The 19976-nt window shown below is 39.3% G+C and overlaps 1 protein-coding gene across 7 annotated transcripts in view; it reads right to left on the bottom strand.

The window, feature by feature from the left end:
• The window catches only part of LOC148847562 (protein TRANSPARENT TESTA 9-like), a 62437-nt gene that overhangs the window by 20026 nt on the left and 22435 nt on the right, over positions 1-19976 (bottom strand). For all 7 annotated transcript variants that reach the window (XM_088949113.1, XM_088949120.1, XM_088949114.1 and 4 more), the window contains 2 exons: positions 10711-10773; positions 4751-4891 (listed from right to left, as the gene is read on the bottom strand). In XM_088949113.1, coding sequence (XP_088805239.1) covers positions 4751-4891; positions 10711-10773 — 204 coding nt within the window. The remainder of the gene's footprint in view (positions 1-4750; positions 4892-10710; positions 10774-19976) is intronic.

The raw sequence follows: 19976 nt of genomic DNA, 5'->3' as shown, positions 1-19976 counted from the left end.
TTCTGTCATTCAGCAGTTTCATTTTTCTCAAAGTGTGACTGCTCTCTTTACTCAGTTCTCTTCTCCGCTTCTAATACCTGTAACTGAACCTTTACATGATATTAGAGCAAGTTTCAATACAAATAGTGATTCCCTATTTGTATTTGTTGAAGTAATGTGATTCCCTCTGTTTGTTTGAATACAAATAGTGATTAAGAAGATTATGGTGAATAGACTGTTTGTGGGACCAAGAGTAAGATGACCATACAGCTTGTGAGCCACATTAATGCCGGTTGATCCAATTTTTGGTGTGGATTGTGATTCCTATTGAAGAAACCTCTTAGTTGGTGCTGTGTTAATATACTCATGGAGAAATATGGAGTGCCCTGTGACTCCTAAATACTCTGTTTTAGGCATTCTTCCCAAATACCCTGTTTCTGCAGTCCTAAATAACCTACATTAGTGAAATACAGAGTATCCATAAAAATGAAAAACTCTACTTTTCTAGATTACAGAATATAAGCATGAACCATATAAAACTGAACAATAACCAACTACACCACAATAATAAGCACGATATGAAATAGAAGATAGGAAAAACCACAGATTTTCATAGTAAACCCTCCAATGAAGAGGGAAAAACTACGAGGAAATGGTGGATTTTCTAGGTTAGAGAATTAAGCATGAACTGTGCAAAACAAAACAATAGCCAACCACACCACAATAATATGAAAAATATCAAATAGAAGATAGGCAAATCACAACACAGAGGTTTATGTGGAAAACCCTCCAATGAAGAGAGAAAAACCAGGAGGCAATACAGAGAGAAAATCCACTATATCAAATAGTAACAGTACAAAATGTTCTCAAGGTTTTATGCCAAAAATCTTTGGGTTACCACTGCAATGCACCAAATTACTTGCAACTTCCTCACTGGAAGAACAGCTTCTACACACCAATGGAGAAAACCAATCCAATGAACTAGAGTCTAATAGTTCTTTCTGAGGAGCAGGATACCACCCATGAAAGCACCCAAGTCTCTTTGTACACTTCCTTCCTGAGAACAAGAGAAAAACCTACTTTTTCATCCTCAAGAGTAAAAACCCCAAGCCAAACTTAGTATCACTCTCTTTTAACTAGGGTCAAAGAGAGAAACTACTCTCTTGCCCCTTTCTATACTTTAACATAAGTGAGCAATCCTCATGGGGTTGACCCCTGGAATACCTCAATAATCTCAACCCCCCCCCCCGCTCTCCCCATGAGGGAATACAAAGCCAACTAGAGTGCTCACCTAGCATCCATCCTGCCCAATGTTCTATAGAATCCATGCTTCTACTTGGGATCCACATTCATTATCATAACAAATTGATTCCAGTGAGTGATTCTTTTCAACTTACATCAATTGCTCCAAGACATCACATAGACAATGGTAGCATCATCAATATGCTTAGTTCAGGAATGATATGCAGCATTCATGCTCAAGTTTATAAAACTTTTGACTGTCATAGTATACCACATACTTCTCTTGTGACAAACCCAGTTCTTTAAGAAACCTTTTCATCCATAATATTTCTTTTCCAGCTTAAATTGCCTTCCCTTGCAAAAGTGAACAGGTACCCCAAAGTAGATATCCTTGACTCAAGGTCTCATGCTAAATCCGAATCTGTATAGCCTTCCAGAACAGGTTATTTTGAGCCTCCAAAACATAGCCATAACTTAAAAGTACCTCTTAAGTATCTAAAAATCTACTTGATGGATGTTAGTGTTCCTTGCCTAGGTTGGCAAGATACATGCCCGCAATATCGGGTCTTGTGCAACCACTGCATACATCAAAATCCGCATTGTTGAGGAGTAAGGAACAACCTCAACTTCTTTTTTTCCTTACTAGACAGACAAGACATGGAACTTAACTTGAAATGACAGATTTAATATCCTTCATATTGAACTTTGTATGCAACCACTGCATACATCAAAATCCGCATTGTTGAGGAGTAAGGAACAACCTCAACTTCTTTTTTTCCTTACTAGACAGACAAGACATGGAACTCAACTTGAAATGACAGATTTAATATCCTTCATATTGAACTTTGTATGTAACCATTCAATATATTTCTCTTAACAACCAAAGTTTCCTGGATTTCCTGTTATAAACAGTGTTCATGCCCAAAATCTGTCAGGCTGGGCAAAGTCCTTAGTGCCAAAGGACTTAAATAATTCCTTCTTCAACCTGCTAATCATGTCAATATCTCTACCAACAATTAGCATATTATCAACATAGAGCAACAATATAATGATGTTATCGTTAGAGAAATTCCTTACATACACATAATAGTCTAGATCTATTCCTTTATACCCACAGTGTTTTAAAAGCAAAAGACGCAAGGGCCATTTTGCGCCTGAGGCGCAAGGCGCAAGGCGAGACGCACAATTAAAAAAAGCTAAAAAAAAGTCAAAAAATCAAAAAATTATAAAACATAATATTAATAAATATATAAACTTGAATTTTAAAATAAATGTTTTAAAAAACCTATTATCTAAAATTAAAATACATAAACATAATATGTAAAGCATATTCAAATGAGAATTTAAAAATGAAATCAAACATATAAAACATTTTCAAGCATATAAACCCCACAATCTTTTTTTTCTCAATTAAATCAAGTAGCTAATGTGACATATTACATTCCTAATTCTACGAGCCGTCTTTGTGCCACGCCCCTCGAGGCAAGCCCAAACAAGTCCATGTTAGGGTCTTAAATTCTGAGTTTTTCACACAAAAATAATGATTTTATAGTTTTAATTTCTTTTAAGAAGATATTTTATTAGGATGAAAGAATGGACAACATCACCAAATAGGGGGTTCTCGAAGCTTCGGTGCTGGCCTCGAGGGGTGTGTCACGGGGGTCCGAGGGCTCTTTGGTGTTGGGTCGGGCCGGGCCGGACTCGGGCCGGGCTTTGACTCTTTATTAACAGAAAAATGTTTGGCCCGAACCCGAGCCCGGCCCGACCAACGGGCCTACAACTTGGACCTGAGCCCGGCCCTGATAAAAAGCCCAAAGCCCGAAGCCTGACCTAATAAAAGAAATTCAAAATTTTCCCTATTCAAATGGACATTTTCTATTTTAATTTAGATGTTTCTTCCCCTATTTAAATGAACAATGGGCCTACAGGTGAATCAACAACATTCTCAAATCAAAAAATTTATTCAAATGGACATCACATAGGGTTTTTACTTAAGTTTAACTATAGGTCGGGTCGGGTTTACTTAGGTTTAACTATAGGTCGGGTCGGGCTATTTTGGCAAAGCTCGAGCCCGGCTCGAATTTTATGCGGGCCGGGCTTTTTGGCCCGAGGTTAAGCCCGCGGGCCAAAAAGCCTGTTCAAGCCCGTCTGGGGTCAAGCCGGGCCAGGCCAGCCCGTCAGGCCACCCGGCCCATGAACAGGTTTACGCACCAGGCATGTGCCTTTAGAATGGGTTGCACCTAGGACCTGGGTGAGGCGCCTACCCTAAAATGCGCCTCGCCTGTGCACCTAGGCACGCCTGAGGCGCACCTTTTAAATCATTGTATACCCATGACCCATCTTTATGATTCAAACTTCTTAGAGCATTGCTTTGGTGCCTGCCTTAACCTATAAAGGCTTTTATGCAACTTGAAAGTCAAGTGTTCTTTTCCTTTTATTTGAAAACCTTATGGCTGCTCTATGTATATCTCTTCAATGAGTTCAGCACGAAGGAAAACAGTCTTTGACATCTAACTACTCAATCTCTAGGTCTAAGCAAGCTACTAGATCTAGAGCCACTCGAATGAAGGACACCTTCACAGCTGATGAGAAGATTTTGTCCTTTCTTCTGACTAAAGCCTTTCACTACCAAACAAGCCTTGTACTTCACTTGCTTATCACCATCTCTTTTGATCTCGAATACCCATTTGTTCTACAATGCCTCTCTACCATTAGAAAGTTCCACTAACTTATAAATGGTGTTCTTATGCAAGGGCTCCCCCTCATTAATGACTAGAACATACTCTGAGGTGAAATACCTTCTTGACAACTGATGTACTCTTGTAAACCTTCTAAGTTGAGGCTGTTCAGCATTTTCTTGAGGGAGTTGTTCCCCCTGTTCAACATCATCATGACCTTTCATGCAATGTGCTACTATACACTTAAAGGAGTAGCAAGGGTTTTTTTTTTTTTTGTATTTATAGCACTCAAAAACAAAAGAAAAGAGACAGTAGCAATGATTTTTTTCGCCTTCATATATCACTTCCAAAGTTTTTGTTTTAGAACTAAAAGTCTCAAGCATGTAAGATCCAGGTCATCAAGAATTGGATCTTCTAAAATGAAAATATTTGAAACTATCTAACTATAAGCACGTGGACTCCAGAAAGGCAGTGGTCAAACCTTTGAAGGTATGAGGAAATGGCAGTGATTCCATGTTAGTTGCAGGGAGAGAGAGAGAAATCTAGGTCCGGCCTATTCGGGAGCCTGTACCTTTCATATATTACTTATTTCATTAATAATTATTCTAGAATTTTCTAATGTTAAGTTGGTTTAAGTTGCCAGTGGTCAATCACTGGTCAAATGGCCTGATTTTTTATACTAATTTGGACAGGGATGACTTGGTTCAAGTTCAAGTTGGGTCAACCGAGATTATGGTGTTTTATAAGTCCACAGTCTTACACTAACGAAAGGAACGTAAATAAGTATAATTAGGAGAAAAAAAATAAATTGGATAAATACAAGGAAAATAGCATATCATGTAAGTCCTTACATTAAAAAGATCAAGCTCATGATCAGTAAGATTCTTTTCTTGACAATTTAATAACTTCTGCAGAATCCACCCAGCATTCCATTGTGCTATCATTGAGCATGGTGGTTGGCTTGTTATAATCTTCAATAATCCATGTAGGATCTAAAAAATGCAACAGAGAAGTTATTATACATGAAAATTGATGAATAACATGGATATCTTACTTAATAAGTTTCCAAAGAAAAGAAAAGATAGTGAAGAACATTGCAGAACCACCTGAGATTCTATTAAGAGGCATATCATGAACTTTATGTAAATGAGGAATGAAGATATTTTATGAAGAAAATTATATTCAGGAACTTTATGTAATATCAGCTTCACAGGGGGGAGTTGTAATTTTGGATAATTTTAATATTATATGGAGACTTCCTTAGAGAGACAGATTGGCATGTTGAATTATAAGACCAAACAACCTACCCTGTACTTGTTCTCTCTTCTCTTCTAGCTTCTCTTTTCCCTTCTTTCTCATTATTCACAACAAGGGTTACTTGATTAACCAACAGTTTTGAGAAAAAAACAAAAAGAAGCATGGTTTCGATTACAATTATTCTAACATTTGGTTAATAGGCAACCATTGATGGACTTGAGACTTGTCTTTGTCACTCAACCACTTGAAACTTCTGTTTGCCACTAGAAAGGACAGTAGATTAGTAATCTAATCAGGATATTCACTTTATTTGAAAGCACATATTATTTAATAGGACTATAGTCAAACTACTCAATGATTAAAATTCAATTTTTATGAGTTACACTAATAAAAAGTGCATTTACTAAGAAAAAACATAATTTAGTACTATGGGCTCAGTTTGGGAAGAGTGCAAGTACAAATAAGTACAGTGCAAATACAAGGTTTAGAAATACTGTATACAAGGTTTCGCACTGAACATATTTGTATTTGCACTCTTCCCAAAACTAAATTATGGGGAGTGAGTAGTTTAAGAGAAAGCCATATTGATATCTATCTATCTATCTATAAGAGAGAGAGAGAGTCAGACCAAACTTTTTACAAAGCTAGTAGGGATGAATTGGACATATGTCAAGTTAATAGCTTCTTGACAGTAAATCTGATTGAAGGTTACAACAAGAGAAGAGGAGAGGAGAGAAGAGAGGAGAAGAAGGAAGAAAAAGTGTTGAGGCAATGGAACAGTACTGGCGGCGCCAGTTTCATTATAACATATAGGGCGAAAAATAAGTGAAATGACCCTTGTGCCCCTACTGAGTGATAGTACAATAATAGATTAAAATAAAAAAGGCTTTAATCAGCCAAACAGACCCTAACATACAGAAAATCAATTATTTTAACAGTTTCAATACTCCCCCTCAAGTTGGAGCATAGATGTCAATCATGGCCAACTTGTCACACAAATCATTATGCCGCACATGATGAAGGCCTTTGATGAAGATGTCTGCAAGTTGTTCTTCTGAGCAGACATATGGGGTGCACACTTCTCCCTTTACATGTTTCTCTCTAATAAAATGCTTGTCCACTTCAATGTGTTTCGTCCTATCATGGAGGACTAGATTAGCTGCAATGTTGATAGCAGCCTTATTGTCGCAATAGAGTGACATAGGGTTGCGAACTGTAAAACCCAGTTCTCTTAATAGATTTCTTATCCACATGATTTCAGCAACTCCATGAGGCATAGCTCTGTATTCTGCTTCAGCACTAGACCTAGCCACCACACTTTGCTTCTTACTTCTCAATGTGACTAGGTTCCCCCCTACAAAAGCACAATATCCACTAGTAGACTTTCAGTCATCAACTGCCCCTGCCCAATCAGCATCAGTATATACCTCCACCTTTAAATGTCCATGTTTCTGGAACAACAAACCAGCTCCAAGAAACTTCTTGAGGTATCCGAGGATCCTCTCTGCAACTTCAAGGTGAGTTGTCTTAGGATTGTGCATGAACTAACTAAGGACACCCACTGCATAAGCAATATCAGGCCTGGTCATAGACAAATACAAGAGTCTCCCTACAAATCTCTGAAACTTCTTCACATCTTTCAAGAACTCTCCCTAACTGTCTCCCAGATGATGGTTAGGTTCAATTGGTGAGTCAATTGGTCTCACCCCCAGTTTGCCTGTATCTTCTAGTAGATCTAGTACATATTTCCTTTGGGAAATAAAGATGCCCTTGTGAGAGCGGGCAACTTCAATTCCAAGGAGATAACATAAGGGGCCTAGATCTTTCACCTCAAATTGAGTGGCAAAGAACTTTTTTAGTCTCTGTATTTCAGCCTCTCAATCTCCTATGATCACTATGTCATCCCCATACACAATTGTGAAAGGAGAATTCTGATAGAGTTCATCTTGGCTACTGGGGCAAAAGTCTCTGCATAGTCCACTCCATATACTTGTGTAAAACCTTTTGCCACCAGTCTGGCCTTGTACCTTTCAACAGTTCCATCAGCCTGGTGTTTCATTGTGAACACCCACTTGCACCCCATTGGTTCCTTCCCTTCAGAAAGATCCACCAACTCCCAAGTGTCATTTTTGTGTAATGCATCAATCTCTTCCTTCATTGCATCTGTCCATTCAGGTAGTTGAGTCTGAGATTCTTTCTCCTCAACCCTACTCTCCCCCTGAGGAGAAACCAAGAAGAAAGGTTGATTCTCAAAGGACACATCTATCGCGACATAGTACTTACGAGAGACGGGATCATAGCAACGGTACCCCTTTTGAGATAGAGGGTAATCAAGGAAGACACAAGGAATAGCACGAGGATCAAGTTTACCTCGAGTAGGTGACAAGTTAATACAAAGCAACGACACTCAAAAACACGCATTGGAATGGGGAACAACAGAGCTGTAGTAAACAAAAGCTGATGTGGGGCCTTATACTCTAGTAACCGAGAAGGCATACGGTTGATGATGTATGCAGCGCACAGAACAACATCCATCCAAAAGCGCTTTGGAACATTCATATGGATTAACAAGCCATGACCTACTTCAAGAAGATGACGGTTTTTTCTTTCAGCAACACCGTTTTGTTGAGGTGTCCTAGCACAAGAGCTTCGTTGAAGTGGTTCACTCGAAGCAAAGAATTCTGTGAGATCACTATGGAAGTATTCCTTTGCATTGTCCGACTAGAAAATATGGATTTCAGTTTGGAACTAAGTGAACACCATGCGTTGAAAGTCTTTCGTAATTTTAGGCACTTCCTCTCTAGATCGCATAGGATAAACCCAGGTGTATCTAGAGTAATCATCGATCAAGGTAATGAAGTACTTATATCTAGCCTCAGTAGGTAAGGTAATAGGGCCCCAAACATCGGAATAAACAATATGAAACAGAAATTCAGACCTTTTATTTCTCAAAGGAAAAGAGCTTCTATAATATTTACTCAATTGACATGTCTGACACTACAACTGACTCACTGACAAAGACTCAAACAACTTTGGAAACATAACTTTTAACGACTCAAAAGAAAGATGACCAACACGACTATGCCATAAATAGGCTTAACTCTCACTAGACAAACTCAAAGACTCTGTAGCCACAAGACTAGCTTTATTCTCCAACACGTAGAGGCCATCTACCATGCTTCCTCTACCAATCGTCTTCCCCGAGGCCAAATCCTAAAACACACATGAAGACAGATAGAAAGTAACTGAACAGTTCAAGGAGTGAGTAATACTACTAATGGAAAGCATATTTATAGGTAACTTAGGAACATATAGTACATTAGAAAGGGTAAGGCCGAGTGGGAGAGATTAGAAATGGTTCCTTGGCCAGCTATAGTGGAGAAAGTGCCATCAGCTAGTCTCACCTTATCTCTCCCAAAGAGAAGATTGTATGCCTAAAATAAATTTGACTTACCGGTCATGTGGTTTGAGGCTCCGAAGTCAATTACCCAAGGGGAATCAGAGGTACGAGATGACACATGGAAGGCAGTGGCCATGTTACCTGAAGCAGATGCAAAAGAGGTAGGAGTAGGACCAGTATCCATCTGGCGAAGAGTCCTACCATATAACTCCAAATGGTCACGGAAGGAGTTGATGATCTCTTCCTTAGGGTCAGAACTGGGATGCCTTTCCTGAGTTACCATGGGACCAGTCTCTTGAGATGCCATATTAGCTGAGTTATACCTTTTCTGATTCTGCTGACTTGGTTTCTTGCTCTGATCAGTTGTTGACTTCTTACCCAAATCCTGTGCCCATTTAGGTTTTCCATGGAGATCCCAGCAGGTATTTATGGTGTGTCTTGCCTCCTGGTAGTGAGTGCACCAAAGCTTACTCTTATCATCTGTTCTCTTCTGAGAGTCACCCTTCTTAGAAGCACCTCCAACATTAGTATCTGAACTTCCCTGGACAACTAGAGCAACTGGCTCCCCCTCTGTAGAATTCATCACATTTCTTCTACTTTCTTCTGACTGAACTAACGCATAAACCTCCTGAACTGATGGCATGTCTTTACTTCCCAAGATCTACACCCTGATGGACTCATATGAAGGATTCAGCGCCAAGAGGAAGGCAAATACTCGTTGTTGAGATACAAGTGATTTGTATGCCTTTGCATCCTCATCACACTTCTAGTTAACATTCTGATAGTGATCAAGTTCTTTCCATATCGATATCAGATCCGAATAATACACAGAGAGACTCCTTTCTCCCTGCTTACAAGTGGACGATTCAGTTTGCAATTGGTATATCTTGGCATAGTGTCTCTGCACTGAATAGGTGGACTTTGCTTGTTACCATATTTCACAAGCAGTTCCAGCCCACATAAAAGTTTTTCTCACCTGTGGCAGCATGGAAACCAAGAGCCAAGACATCACCATCCTATTTTCTTGGTTCCATCTATCATATTCAGCACTTCCGCATTTCGGTTCCTTCACTTTCCCATTGATGTATCATATTTTTCCCCTAGCAGTAATGTAGAGTTTTATTCCCCTAGACCATTCAAGGTAATTCAAACCATCAAAGGGAATGACAGTCATGGGGAAACTCATATCCATTCCCCCACTTACCCCATTTTGATTTCCAGAAATCCCTGAAGTAGCAGAATTCTCAGAATACATGGTCAACACAGAATTTTTTTATCAAAATACTTCAACTTAGGATCCCTCCTTATATCAGAACAAAAAACTCCACACACAACAAGTGATTAGTCCACCCACACTGCAGTTTTTGGACTTAATTTGAGCACAAGACCAGCACCAATTTCCAGAATAAACAAGATGACAGATCTGATTTTCAGACCTGTATGGAGTAGCAGTCCCAGCCTACTAGTTTTCTCAAAAGGTCTACAAGCAATAATCACAAGGTGAGATCCTTACACACAAGGCATCAAGCCAACAAGTAGAGAAAACAGGTCATACGTGACCTACAACAGCCTTTCACAAGGGTGTGCCAACATTCAGTGGTTCAGGTCCATTCGTTTTCCTCTTGGTACACGACCAAGGGAAGAGAAGAAAAGAAAAGAAAAAAAATGGGGCGGTACCAGTTGTAAGTCTAATTCGAACAACCCAGATGTACTCCTCTGTTCCACCCAGATTTAGCAGCTTGGAGAAGACACTTGATCACCCAGATTCAATGGCCAAGCTCTGATACCATCTTGACAGTAAATCTGATTGAAGGTTACAGCAAGAGAAGAGAAGAGGAGAGAAGGAGAGGAGAGAAGATAAGAGAAGAAGGAAGAAGAGTTGAGGCAATGGAACAGTACTGGCGGCGCCAGCTTCATTATAATATATAGGGTGATAAAAATAAGAAGGGAAATGACCCTTGTGCCCCTACTAAGTGATAGTACAATAATAGATTAAAATAAAAAAAGGCTTTAATCAGCCAAACAGACCCTAACAAACATAAAATCAATTATTTTAACACTTTCAACATGGCTTATAGCCCTACCACCACAAAGGAAAAGTAGGTGAATCAATAAGATAATGGTGATAAAGCAAGTATTGTTTGCAGTACCTACCTGAGGCATGTGACATGCAATGATGGGTGCTTCTACCATTTGTGAAAGTGACATCTCAGAGGCCTGCAAATAAAGATAGGAAGGAAGTCAGATAAAGAAATGGTAATAAAAAGTATTCAATAGAGGCTTTTATAAGTTCAAAACAGCAACAAAAAAAAAACCATGAAATTAAGGGACTATTTGGACAAGCTTTCAAAAGTATGAATGAGTTCAGGGAAAGTTTTGGCTATGTTTTCAGGACCTTAGGGGTTGGTAGATTCACTAAAGACTGAACTGATGGAACTACTGCAAGGATTAAGAATTGCTAAGCAATCAAATTTTCAGCACTTGGAAGTAGAGGGAGACTCGAAGCTGATCATTTCTTGGGCCAGGAGTAATAAGCTTGTGCCATGGATCTATAGGCATCAGTTTAGGGAATTGGGGTGGCAGATACTTCAGCAAAACAAGGGGTATATAGGCAACAATTGTTTTGGGCACTATTGTAATCTTGTAACTTGTTGGGGTTGGATTGGGTCCTTTTGCGTGGTTATACCCTTTCCTTGGAATAACCAGATTCATATTTTAATATAATTCCAAATTTTCTTGCTGATAAAAAAAAAGTATGAATGCATGAAAAGTAAATCTTGGTATTTGGATCAGCGTGATTTGTACTTTTAAAAAATATAAAACGAAAGTACATAAAAGCCCAAATAGACTCCGTGCTTCTGGGCGCTAGATACTTTCTATTGTTAAAAATGTGAGCATCTACAGCACATGTGATATATAAGACCTGATACCACCCCCACCCCCACCCCTACAACATTTTTTAACCCTAACCATGCAAAGAGTCTCTTGCCACCACTCTAGTCATGAGCTCTTGCAAATTTCCATTGATTTCTTCCATTATCGTTGCCAGAGAAAGACATTAAACTCACAAAAGGACATTGTTCAACAGGCTAGTACCGCGTTTGTCTCTATTTTCGAATGGGTATCAAGCACTTTGTTCACATTTCTCATCAAGTTCACAAAGAAACTGCATGGAGTATGGATCTCCATGGTTCATCTAAAGCCTTTTTTTTTGTCACCATAGATTCATGATCATCTTTATCTTGTTGTAGATTCATGTTTACATTTGGCCACAGAACCTAAGCTTAATGCATTAGACATTAATGGGCCAAATTAGAGGCCCAACTACCTAGGAAGTTTTCTCCTTAGGGTAAAACACTTCCAAACAAAACACAGTACCTGCTGTTTCACACAATCACAGGTCTACCAGACCTCTCTAAGGTTAATAGGAGCCACAAACAACATCAAAAGCACTATAGCGCTGCCAACTGAACCAGGTCACTCATGAGTAGAAAGGCGCTGAAATAAAAAATCTGTAAAAGAAATGAATATTTCTTGAAGAAGAAGAGAAGAAATGAGAGATTTGAGAGAGAAAAGAGAGCAATAATGCTGGCCGCCCTCTTCACTATTATTTATAGTTTGAAATAATAAAGAGTACAAAGACAAATATGCCCTTATAGGGGGGCTAACACATAAAATAGCATAAAACAATTAAAGTAACTACTAGAAAAGAACCCAACAAGAGTGTTGTGGTCCCCACTTCCTATCTAAACAATAAATAATAAAAAACTACCACTATAGACTACACGATTTGTCTAAAATATCAACACTCCCCCTCAAGTTGGGAGTAAATGGCACACATTCCCAACTTGCATAGATTACTATTCAAGCTTATTCTTTGCAACCCCTTTGGTGAAGACATCAGCCAATTGTAGTTCAAAGGAGACATAAAGCAAGCAGACTTCTCCAGTTGTCACCATTTCTCTTATGAAGTGCCTATCAACCTCAATGTGTTTAGTCCTGTCATATTGAATTGGATTGTGGGCAATATTGATTGCAGCTTGATTGTCACAATATAACATCATGGGCTCCTCACTTTTATTCCAATATCACTTAGTAGAGATCTCACCCCAAGTAGTTTTGAAACACCATGAGTCATAGATCAAATGGATTAGTTGCCATGGGAAGATCAAGATCAGATGGATTAGTTTCCATTGTAGAAGAGATGGTGTGAAATGCAATGGGCTATACACTTTCTCTTCCCTTTGCGAAGTGCAATGGGAAGATCAAGATCAGATGGATTAGTTGCCATAATAGTGTTAGGTACAGAAACATCATTATCAGAGGAAGTAACAAGCTCAGGCTCAAGGGAAATACCTGGAACTATATCGGCCGAACCTGGGATCTCAGATGGACTGATGAAGAGTGGTGCAGGTTCTTCTATCTGGGCATGTGTAGAGTCAACCCTCTTTTGGTGGCACTGATAGACCTGTGAGGCTAGCCATAGTGGATCAAGTAGTGGGACTGTAGTTGTTAATGGTGGAATAGGTGGATCAAATGGAACGAATGACATTGGAAGAGGGACAGGTTGGAGTTCTCCTCCCAAAACACTCCCCCTGAGGAAAACCACTCAAGAAAAAGAAAGTAGATTCAAAAGAGGTAACATCCATAGTAACAAACCTGCTCCCCGACACTGGATCATAACAACAATACCCCTTTTTGTTTTGAGCATACCTAAGGAAAACACATTTCTTGGCCTTAGGATCCAATTTCTTACGATGAGGACCAAGAATGTGAACAAAGGAAGCACACCCAAAAACTCTCAAAAGTATATGAAATATATCCCCGTCTGGAAAAAGCAAGTTGAAAGGTGCCTTAAACCCCAAAGTGCATGAAGGAACACGGTTAATTAGATACACGGTAGTGAGAACTACATCCCCCCAAAAACGAATAGGAATTGAGGCACACACCAAAAGGCTCCTTGCCACCTCCACAATATGTCTATTCTTTCTCTCTACTACCCCATTCTGTTGTGGTGTGTATGCACAACTACTCTAATGAATCACACCATACTCCAAAAAGCATGAGGACAAGTCCTTTTCAAAGTATTCTCTAGCATTATCTGATTTGAAGACTTTAGTCCTCACTCCAAATTGTGTGAGAACCATTTAGCAGAACTATCGCACCGAAATGGGTACTTCATCATGTGATCTCATCAGATATATCCAAGAATATTGTGTATGATCATCCGCAAACAAGAGAAAATAACGGTAACCACCCATAGAAGAAATGTGGTAAGGACCCCATACATCAAATATGAACAATATCAAAAGCAAAGGAACTTCTTTTATTACTTGGATTAAAAGAATGTCTACAATGCTTTCCCAACTAACAACTTTCACATTCCAAACTAGACAACTGAACAGATTCAAACAACTTTGGAAACCAAAACCTCAATGAAATGAAAGAAAGATGACCCCAACGATTATGACAGAGCATAATCCGATTCACTGACTTTAATCCACTACTAATGTTGCTACTAGCATGATGGCCTTGATGTCTTGGAATCTCATCCAGAAGGTAGACTCCATTAACCTCACGACCACTCTCAATTGTCCTCTTTGATTCCAAATCCCGCAAAACACAATTACTAGGAAGAAAGGTCACTTAGCAGTTCAAATTTTTTATTAGAGAACTTATTGAAAGAATATTAGTGTGGAGTTTAGGGACATGTAAGATAGAGGATAAAGTAATGTCATTAGTCACTCTAACTGTCCCTTTCCCAGCAATGGGAACATGGGAACCCATTGTTGTAGAGACACAATTTCTATTAGAGCACAATTGGTAAGAACTAAAGAGGGTAGATATATTGGTCATGTGCTCAGATGCTTCTCAGTCTATAATTTAGGGAGGTCCCTCCTTACCTGAGGTGGATACATGATTTACAACTGCATATGAACTACTTGTATGAGCAAAGGAAGTAGTATGGTTGGCTCCTATACTGTTCTTCCCATTTGAAGAACTAGAATTGGCTGAATCCTTCTTACTCATAAGCTGTCCATACTTTTCCAATTCAGTTCTCATTGCTATTGCTACAATGGACTCTAGATCAGCCTAAGAGAGGGGTCAAGAAGGGTCTCCTGTAATTGCCACATTTGCATTTCCCTTCTTGTTCTTGATCCAAGCTAGTACGAGATGAGGGTAGAGCTTCCAATAGGTGTCTCTGGTATGCTGTCTTTTTGCAATAGTCACACACCAAGTCCTTCTTGTCCTCCTTCCAAGCATCATTACTCCCCATGTCTCCATTTGGCTTAGATTTAATTTTACTAACCATAGTTGACTGATCAATTCCAAGCTGTCTCAACATGAAATTCCTCCTGCTCTCCTCCCCAAAGACAACGGCATAAGCTTGAGAAAGAGTCACACTTTCTCTAGAAAGGAGATGTTGCCTGGCAATGTCACTCAAATTCAGGGTTCAACCCAGCCAAGAACTCAAAAACCCTATTCTTTTCTAACTTCCCCTAATAGGTTGTTGCATCCTTCATACTCTCCCAAACCACAATTTCTAAGTGGTCAATCTCCTACCAAAGGGTTTTCAGCATGGAGAAATAGGTGGCAAGAGGTTTATCTCTCTGTTTTGTACTACTCACCTAATTCATTAATTGATAGGCTCTATCTACATTTTGTTTATGGGAATAGGTTTTAGTCACTCAATCTCAAATCTCCTTTGCAGTATTAGCCCACAAAAAATTTTTACCAATGTGAGGTAACATAGAGTTACACAGTCAGGTCATCACCATGTAATTCTCCTGTACCCACCGGGAGGGATCTGTATCAGGTTTCTTCTCCCAGTGATGTACCTTAGTTTCCCACGAGCACCAATGGCCATCTTGGAAGATCAAATCGATCTCACACACAAACGTAACAAACCTTTCCGGAAGAAGAAAACCCTATCCGGAGAGAAATCTCTCTCCTCCCACTCTCTCTCACCAGAGAGAAAAGTGAATCGGCCACTTCAGAAGGCCCAAAAAATTCCAGAAACCTAACCACCCCCTATAGATACCTAAAGAAGTCCAACAATACCTGAGCGCCCAAGATCATATCAAACTTAAAGAGTCCAACTTGACTAGGACTCTTCCCCACACTCTAGTTCTTCCGAACTTCGATGCCAAAATATAGATCACCCTCCTAGTGACTAGATCACACCAAAATATCCAAGAACTGGGCAATCTGAAGTAGATCGATCAGCCCTTTATCTCCTCATGCAATCAATTGATCTAGGACTGCATGAAAAAACTTCAAGAAACCCTAACCTTGCTCTGATACCAAGTAGAAAGGTGCTGAAATAAAAAATCTGTAAAAGAAAAGAATATTTCTTAAAGAAGAAGAGAAAAAAGAAGAAAAGGAAGAGAAGAGATTTGAGAGAGAAAAGAGAGTAATAATGTTGGCCGCCCTCTTCACTATTATTTATAGTCTGAAATAATAAAGAGTACAAAGACAAATATGCCCTTATAGGGTAGCTAACACATAAAACAGTATAAAACAATTAACATAACTGCTCAAAAAGGACCCAACAAGAGTGATGTGGTCCCTGCTTCCTATCTAAACAATAAATAATAAAAAACTACCACTATAGACTACACAATTTGTCTAAAACCTCAACAACCTACAATGGTTCCATATGCACACAGTTCTGCATCTTGAGACCCACAAAGAGGGGTTAAACTCCCCTTATGCCATTCAGTCAACACAGACCTTAACCTGTTCTTGGTAACAATACCAAGAACCAAGGAAACAAAAGGCTTAGCTTCTGTCCCTGTTCAGTCTGAGTAGGTTTCTGGAGGTTCCAATCCAAGAAAATAATAAAAAATGAGGAAAATGTAATCACCAACATCTTAAAAAGCTTTAATTAATCACATGCTGACTTCTAGAATCTATTTTATTGAGTTTCGATCAAGAAATAGAAGAAGTGACAGCCAAAGTGTTCTTAGGGCTTGGTCGAACTTACCTATTCCATTCTTTTTTTTTTGGAAATGGTAACATAATTAATATAACTTAAGAATGACTTTCCAGATTTAAGTACAGTTGTCAACTCCTAAGTAGGTGTTGAGCCCCCAGTAATCTTTCTTACAAAACTGCCCAGAACATTCTCTCCCTCACGGTCACTTGTTTAGCCAACATGTCAGCTAAACCACTAGCTGCTCTCCTTGTCCATTTTAAGCATGCATCAATCTCCCTTGTTATGTTGAGGATTTCCCTTATGGGCTGTCTATAAATCCAGGCTCCCAACTTACTAGATTGCAACCACTCAATCAACAATTTAGAGTCTCCCTCTATCTCGATTTGGTGTAACCCCAATTGTTTTGCATATCTTACACCTTGAAGCAAGGCCATCACCTCCACTCTCAATGAGTCCCCCACTCCTATTGGTCCTAAAAACAAAGCCACAATTCTGCCATTTTCATCTCTGAATACTCCTCCTATACCTGAAGGGCCCGGGTTACCTCTTGAACTCCCATCAAAGTTCAATTTCACTCTTTCTTGTGTTGGTGGGGACCGCAATTCCTGCACAATAGGTTTCATGGAAGTTGTAGAAGCCACCACTTCCCAATTCCTGTAAATGTCTTCAACTGAGAAGTCTTTAAACAAATACAAAGTTTTCGACCATTGAATAGTCATAATAATTATCCTTTCTAAATTGCCTCCTTGGATTTCCCCATCCCTTTAAAGATTCTATTGTTTCCTCCCAAACTGACCATAAGATAGCTGCTCTTGTGGCCCTCCACATTAATCTTCCACGTCTCTTCGGTTGCCTAAAAAAGCTTGGGTCAAAAAGGCTTGCCACATCTAGGGGAGGTGTCCACCTACAACCAAAGATAGAAGAGAACCAGGTCTAAATAAAGTACACAAATGGACAAGAAATTAATAGGTGTGTAATCGTCTCACCAAATCCCAAGCAGAGGCTACAAACATGGGGTGATAGGCATACATTTGGCATTTTTCTTTGCAACATATCTAGAGTATTGATTTTTTTTATAACCACCTCCTAACAAAAAGCCCGAATTTTTGGGGGTACAGGCTGACATCAAATCTCCTTTGAAGGAAATCTCCTTACAGGGTTTGATGATTGAATGAGGACATCAAAAAAGGAGGAACAAGTGAACACGCCAGATGAAGAAGGTTTCCAAATTCTACTATCCAAACAAGATTGATATAGGTAGGTTGACCCTAGAAGGTTAATTAATTCATCCACCATTGTCATTTCGACTCCCTTAGACCTCTCCTCAAACCCAAGTCCCAAGAGTTATTAGTAAAAATTGAAGAGATCACTTTTCTTTTATTTTCAAAAAGTGAATAAAGAGAAGGAAACCTTTGATTAAGGGGAATGTCTCCAACCCAAGCATCTCCCCAAAACAACACTTTATTTCCTGCACAAGCATCAAATTTGAGATAAGGAAGTAATGAAGGTAAGATACCATAAATAGCTTTCCAGGGAGAGCATCGGGAAGCCCTGGGGTCAAGCTCCTGATCCCAACCATTGTCTACCAATCCATGAATGCTAATAATCACTCTATGCGAAAGTCTGTCTTGTTCCAATGGCAATATCCATAACCATTTCCCCAATAATGTTGTGTTTTTTAGCCTAAGATTTCCTATTCCTAGCCCCCCTTCATCTCTACTTCTAGAAACACCTCCCACTTCACTAGGTGGTCTCTTTTGCTATCTCCTAGTTCCCAAAGGAAGTTCCTCATAATCTTCTCTAGTTGGTTTGCCACTTTCACCAGTATCCTGAAGGTAGATAGGAAGTACAATGGTAAGTTAGCCGAAGTTGACTTTATTAGGGTTATCCTACCTCCCAAAGAAATGTAGCTTCTCTTCCAATTCGCAAGTCTCTTTGTAAATCTCTCAATCACTGGATACCAGAAACTATCCATATTAGGATTTCCTCCCAAAGGTAGTCCTAAATATTGTAATGGCCAATCCCCTACTTCACACCCCAATAGTCCAGCTAATCGAATCACCTCTTCACTCCCTAAATTTACTCCTACCACACAACTCTTGCCCCATTTAATCTTAAGGTTGGAGATCCTCTCAAATTTATGGACTATCCTTTTTAGGTTCATGAGTTCTTTTGTTTTCCCTTCACAAAACAAAATAATATCATCTGCAAATTGTAGGTGTGTAACCACCACTTCATCCCTTCCAACTCTCCAACCTCTAACCATATTGTTGGCATCTTCCCTTATGATCAACTCACTCAACACATCAGTTACCAAAGTAAAAAGGGAGAAAGAGGATCTCCTTGTCTTAGGCCCCTTTTGGCAGGAAAAAAAAATCTCTTGCTACTTTTTTTTATCAATAAAAAATCTCTTGCTACTCCATACTCCATTTACCATAATTGAAAAATGACATGAAGAAATGCAGCCCTTCACCCATTTACACCATCTCTCTCCGAAACCCCTACGCTTAAGAATTTCCAACAGAAACTCCCAATCCACCATGTCATAGGCTTTCTCTAAGTTCAACTTGCAAACCAGTCCCTTTTGTTTTTTCCTTCTTCTAAACTCTACACATTCATTGGCAATGAGAATTTGATCCATTATTTGTCTCCCAAACATAAAGGCCCCTTGATTTGGAGAAATCATCGAGGGAAGAACATATTTTTTTCTTAGGGATAAAACCTTGGAAATGATTTTGTACATGCTTCCTATCAGACTTATGGGCCTAAAATCCTTCAGTTGGATTGCATCCACTTTCTTTGGTATCAAAGCGATGAAGGTTGCATTTGCACCTGAGTTGAATTTTCCCCTCTCATAGAATTCATCAACCACCTCCATCAAGCCACCCTCAATTATTTCCCAACAATCTTGATAGAAGGTTGCATAGCTTCCTATCAGACTTATGAGCCTAAAATCCTTCGGTTGGATTGCATCCACTTTCTTTGGTATCAAAGCGATGAAGGTTGCATTTGCACCTGAGTTGAATTTGCCCCTCTCATAGAATTCATCAACCACCTCCATCAAGTCACCCTCAATTATTTCCCAACAATCTTGATAGAAAGCCATCATAAAACCACCAGGTCCTAGGGCTTTAGATCTCTCCATCGAGAAGACTGCATTTTTCACTTCCTGAACCTCAAATTTTCTTTCCAAGGAATCCAATAACTCTCTATTCCCAACCCTCTGGTCCAGGCCCTCTAAGTTTTCTCTTGACCTCCTTGGACCCTCATAGAGTGTTTTGAAGTTATTCACAAAGGCTTGGGCTATGTCCTCATCTCTTGTCAATACTTGCCCATTCCATTCCAATTTCAACACCGAGTTTTTCCTCTTTCTCCCATTTGCCAACATATGGAAAAAACTGGTATTGCCATCCCCTTCCTTGAGCCATTGACATCTAGATTTTTGTCTCCAAGTAACCTCCTCTTTTCTTAGAATGTCTTC

Source organism: Nelumbo lutea, chromosome 6, assembly GCF_056320005.1.
Source record: "Nelumbo lutea isolate HS-2025 chromosome 6, American lotus-T2T, whole genome shotgun sequence".
Classification (NCBI taxonomy): Eukaryota; Viridiplantae; Streptophyta; class Magnoliopsida; order Proteales; family Nelumbonaceae; genus Nelumbo; species Nelumbo lutea.
This window is presented reverse-complemented; position numbering and strand designations above follow the sequence as displayed.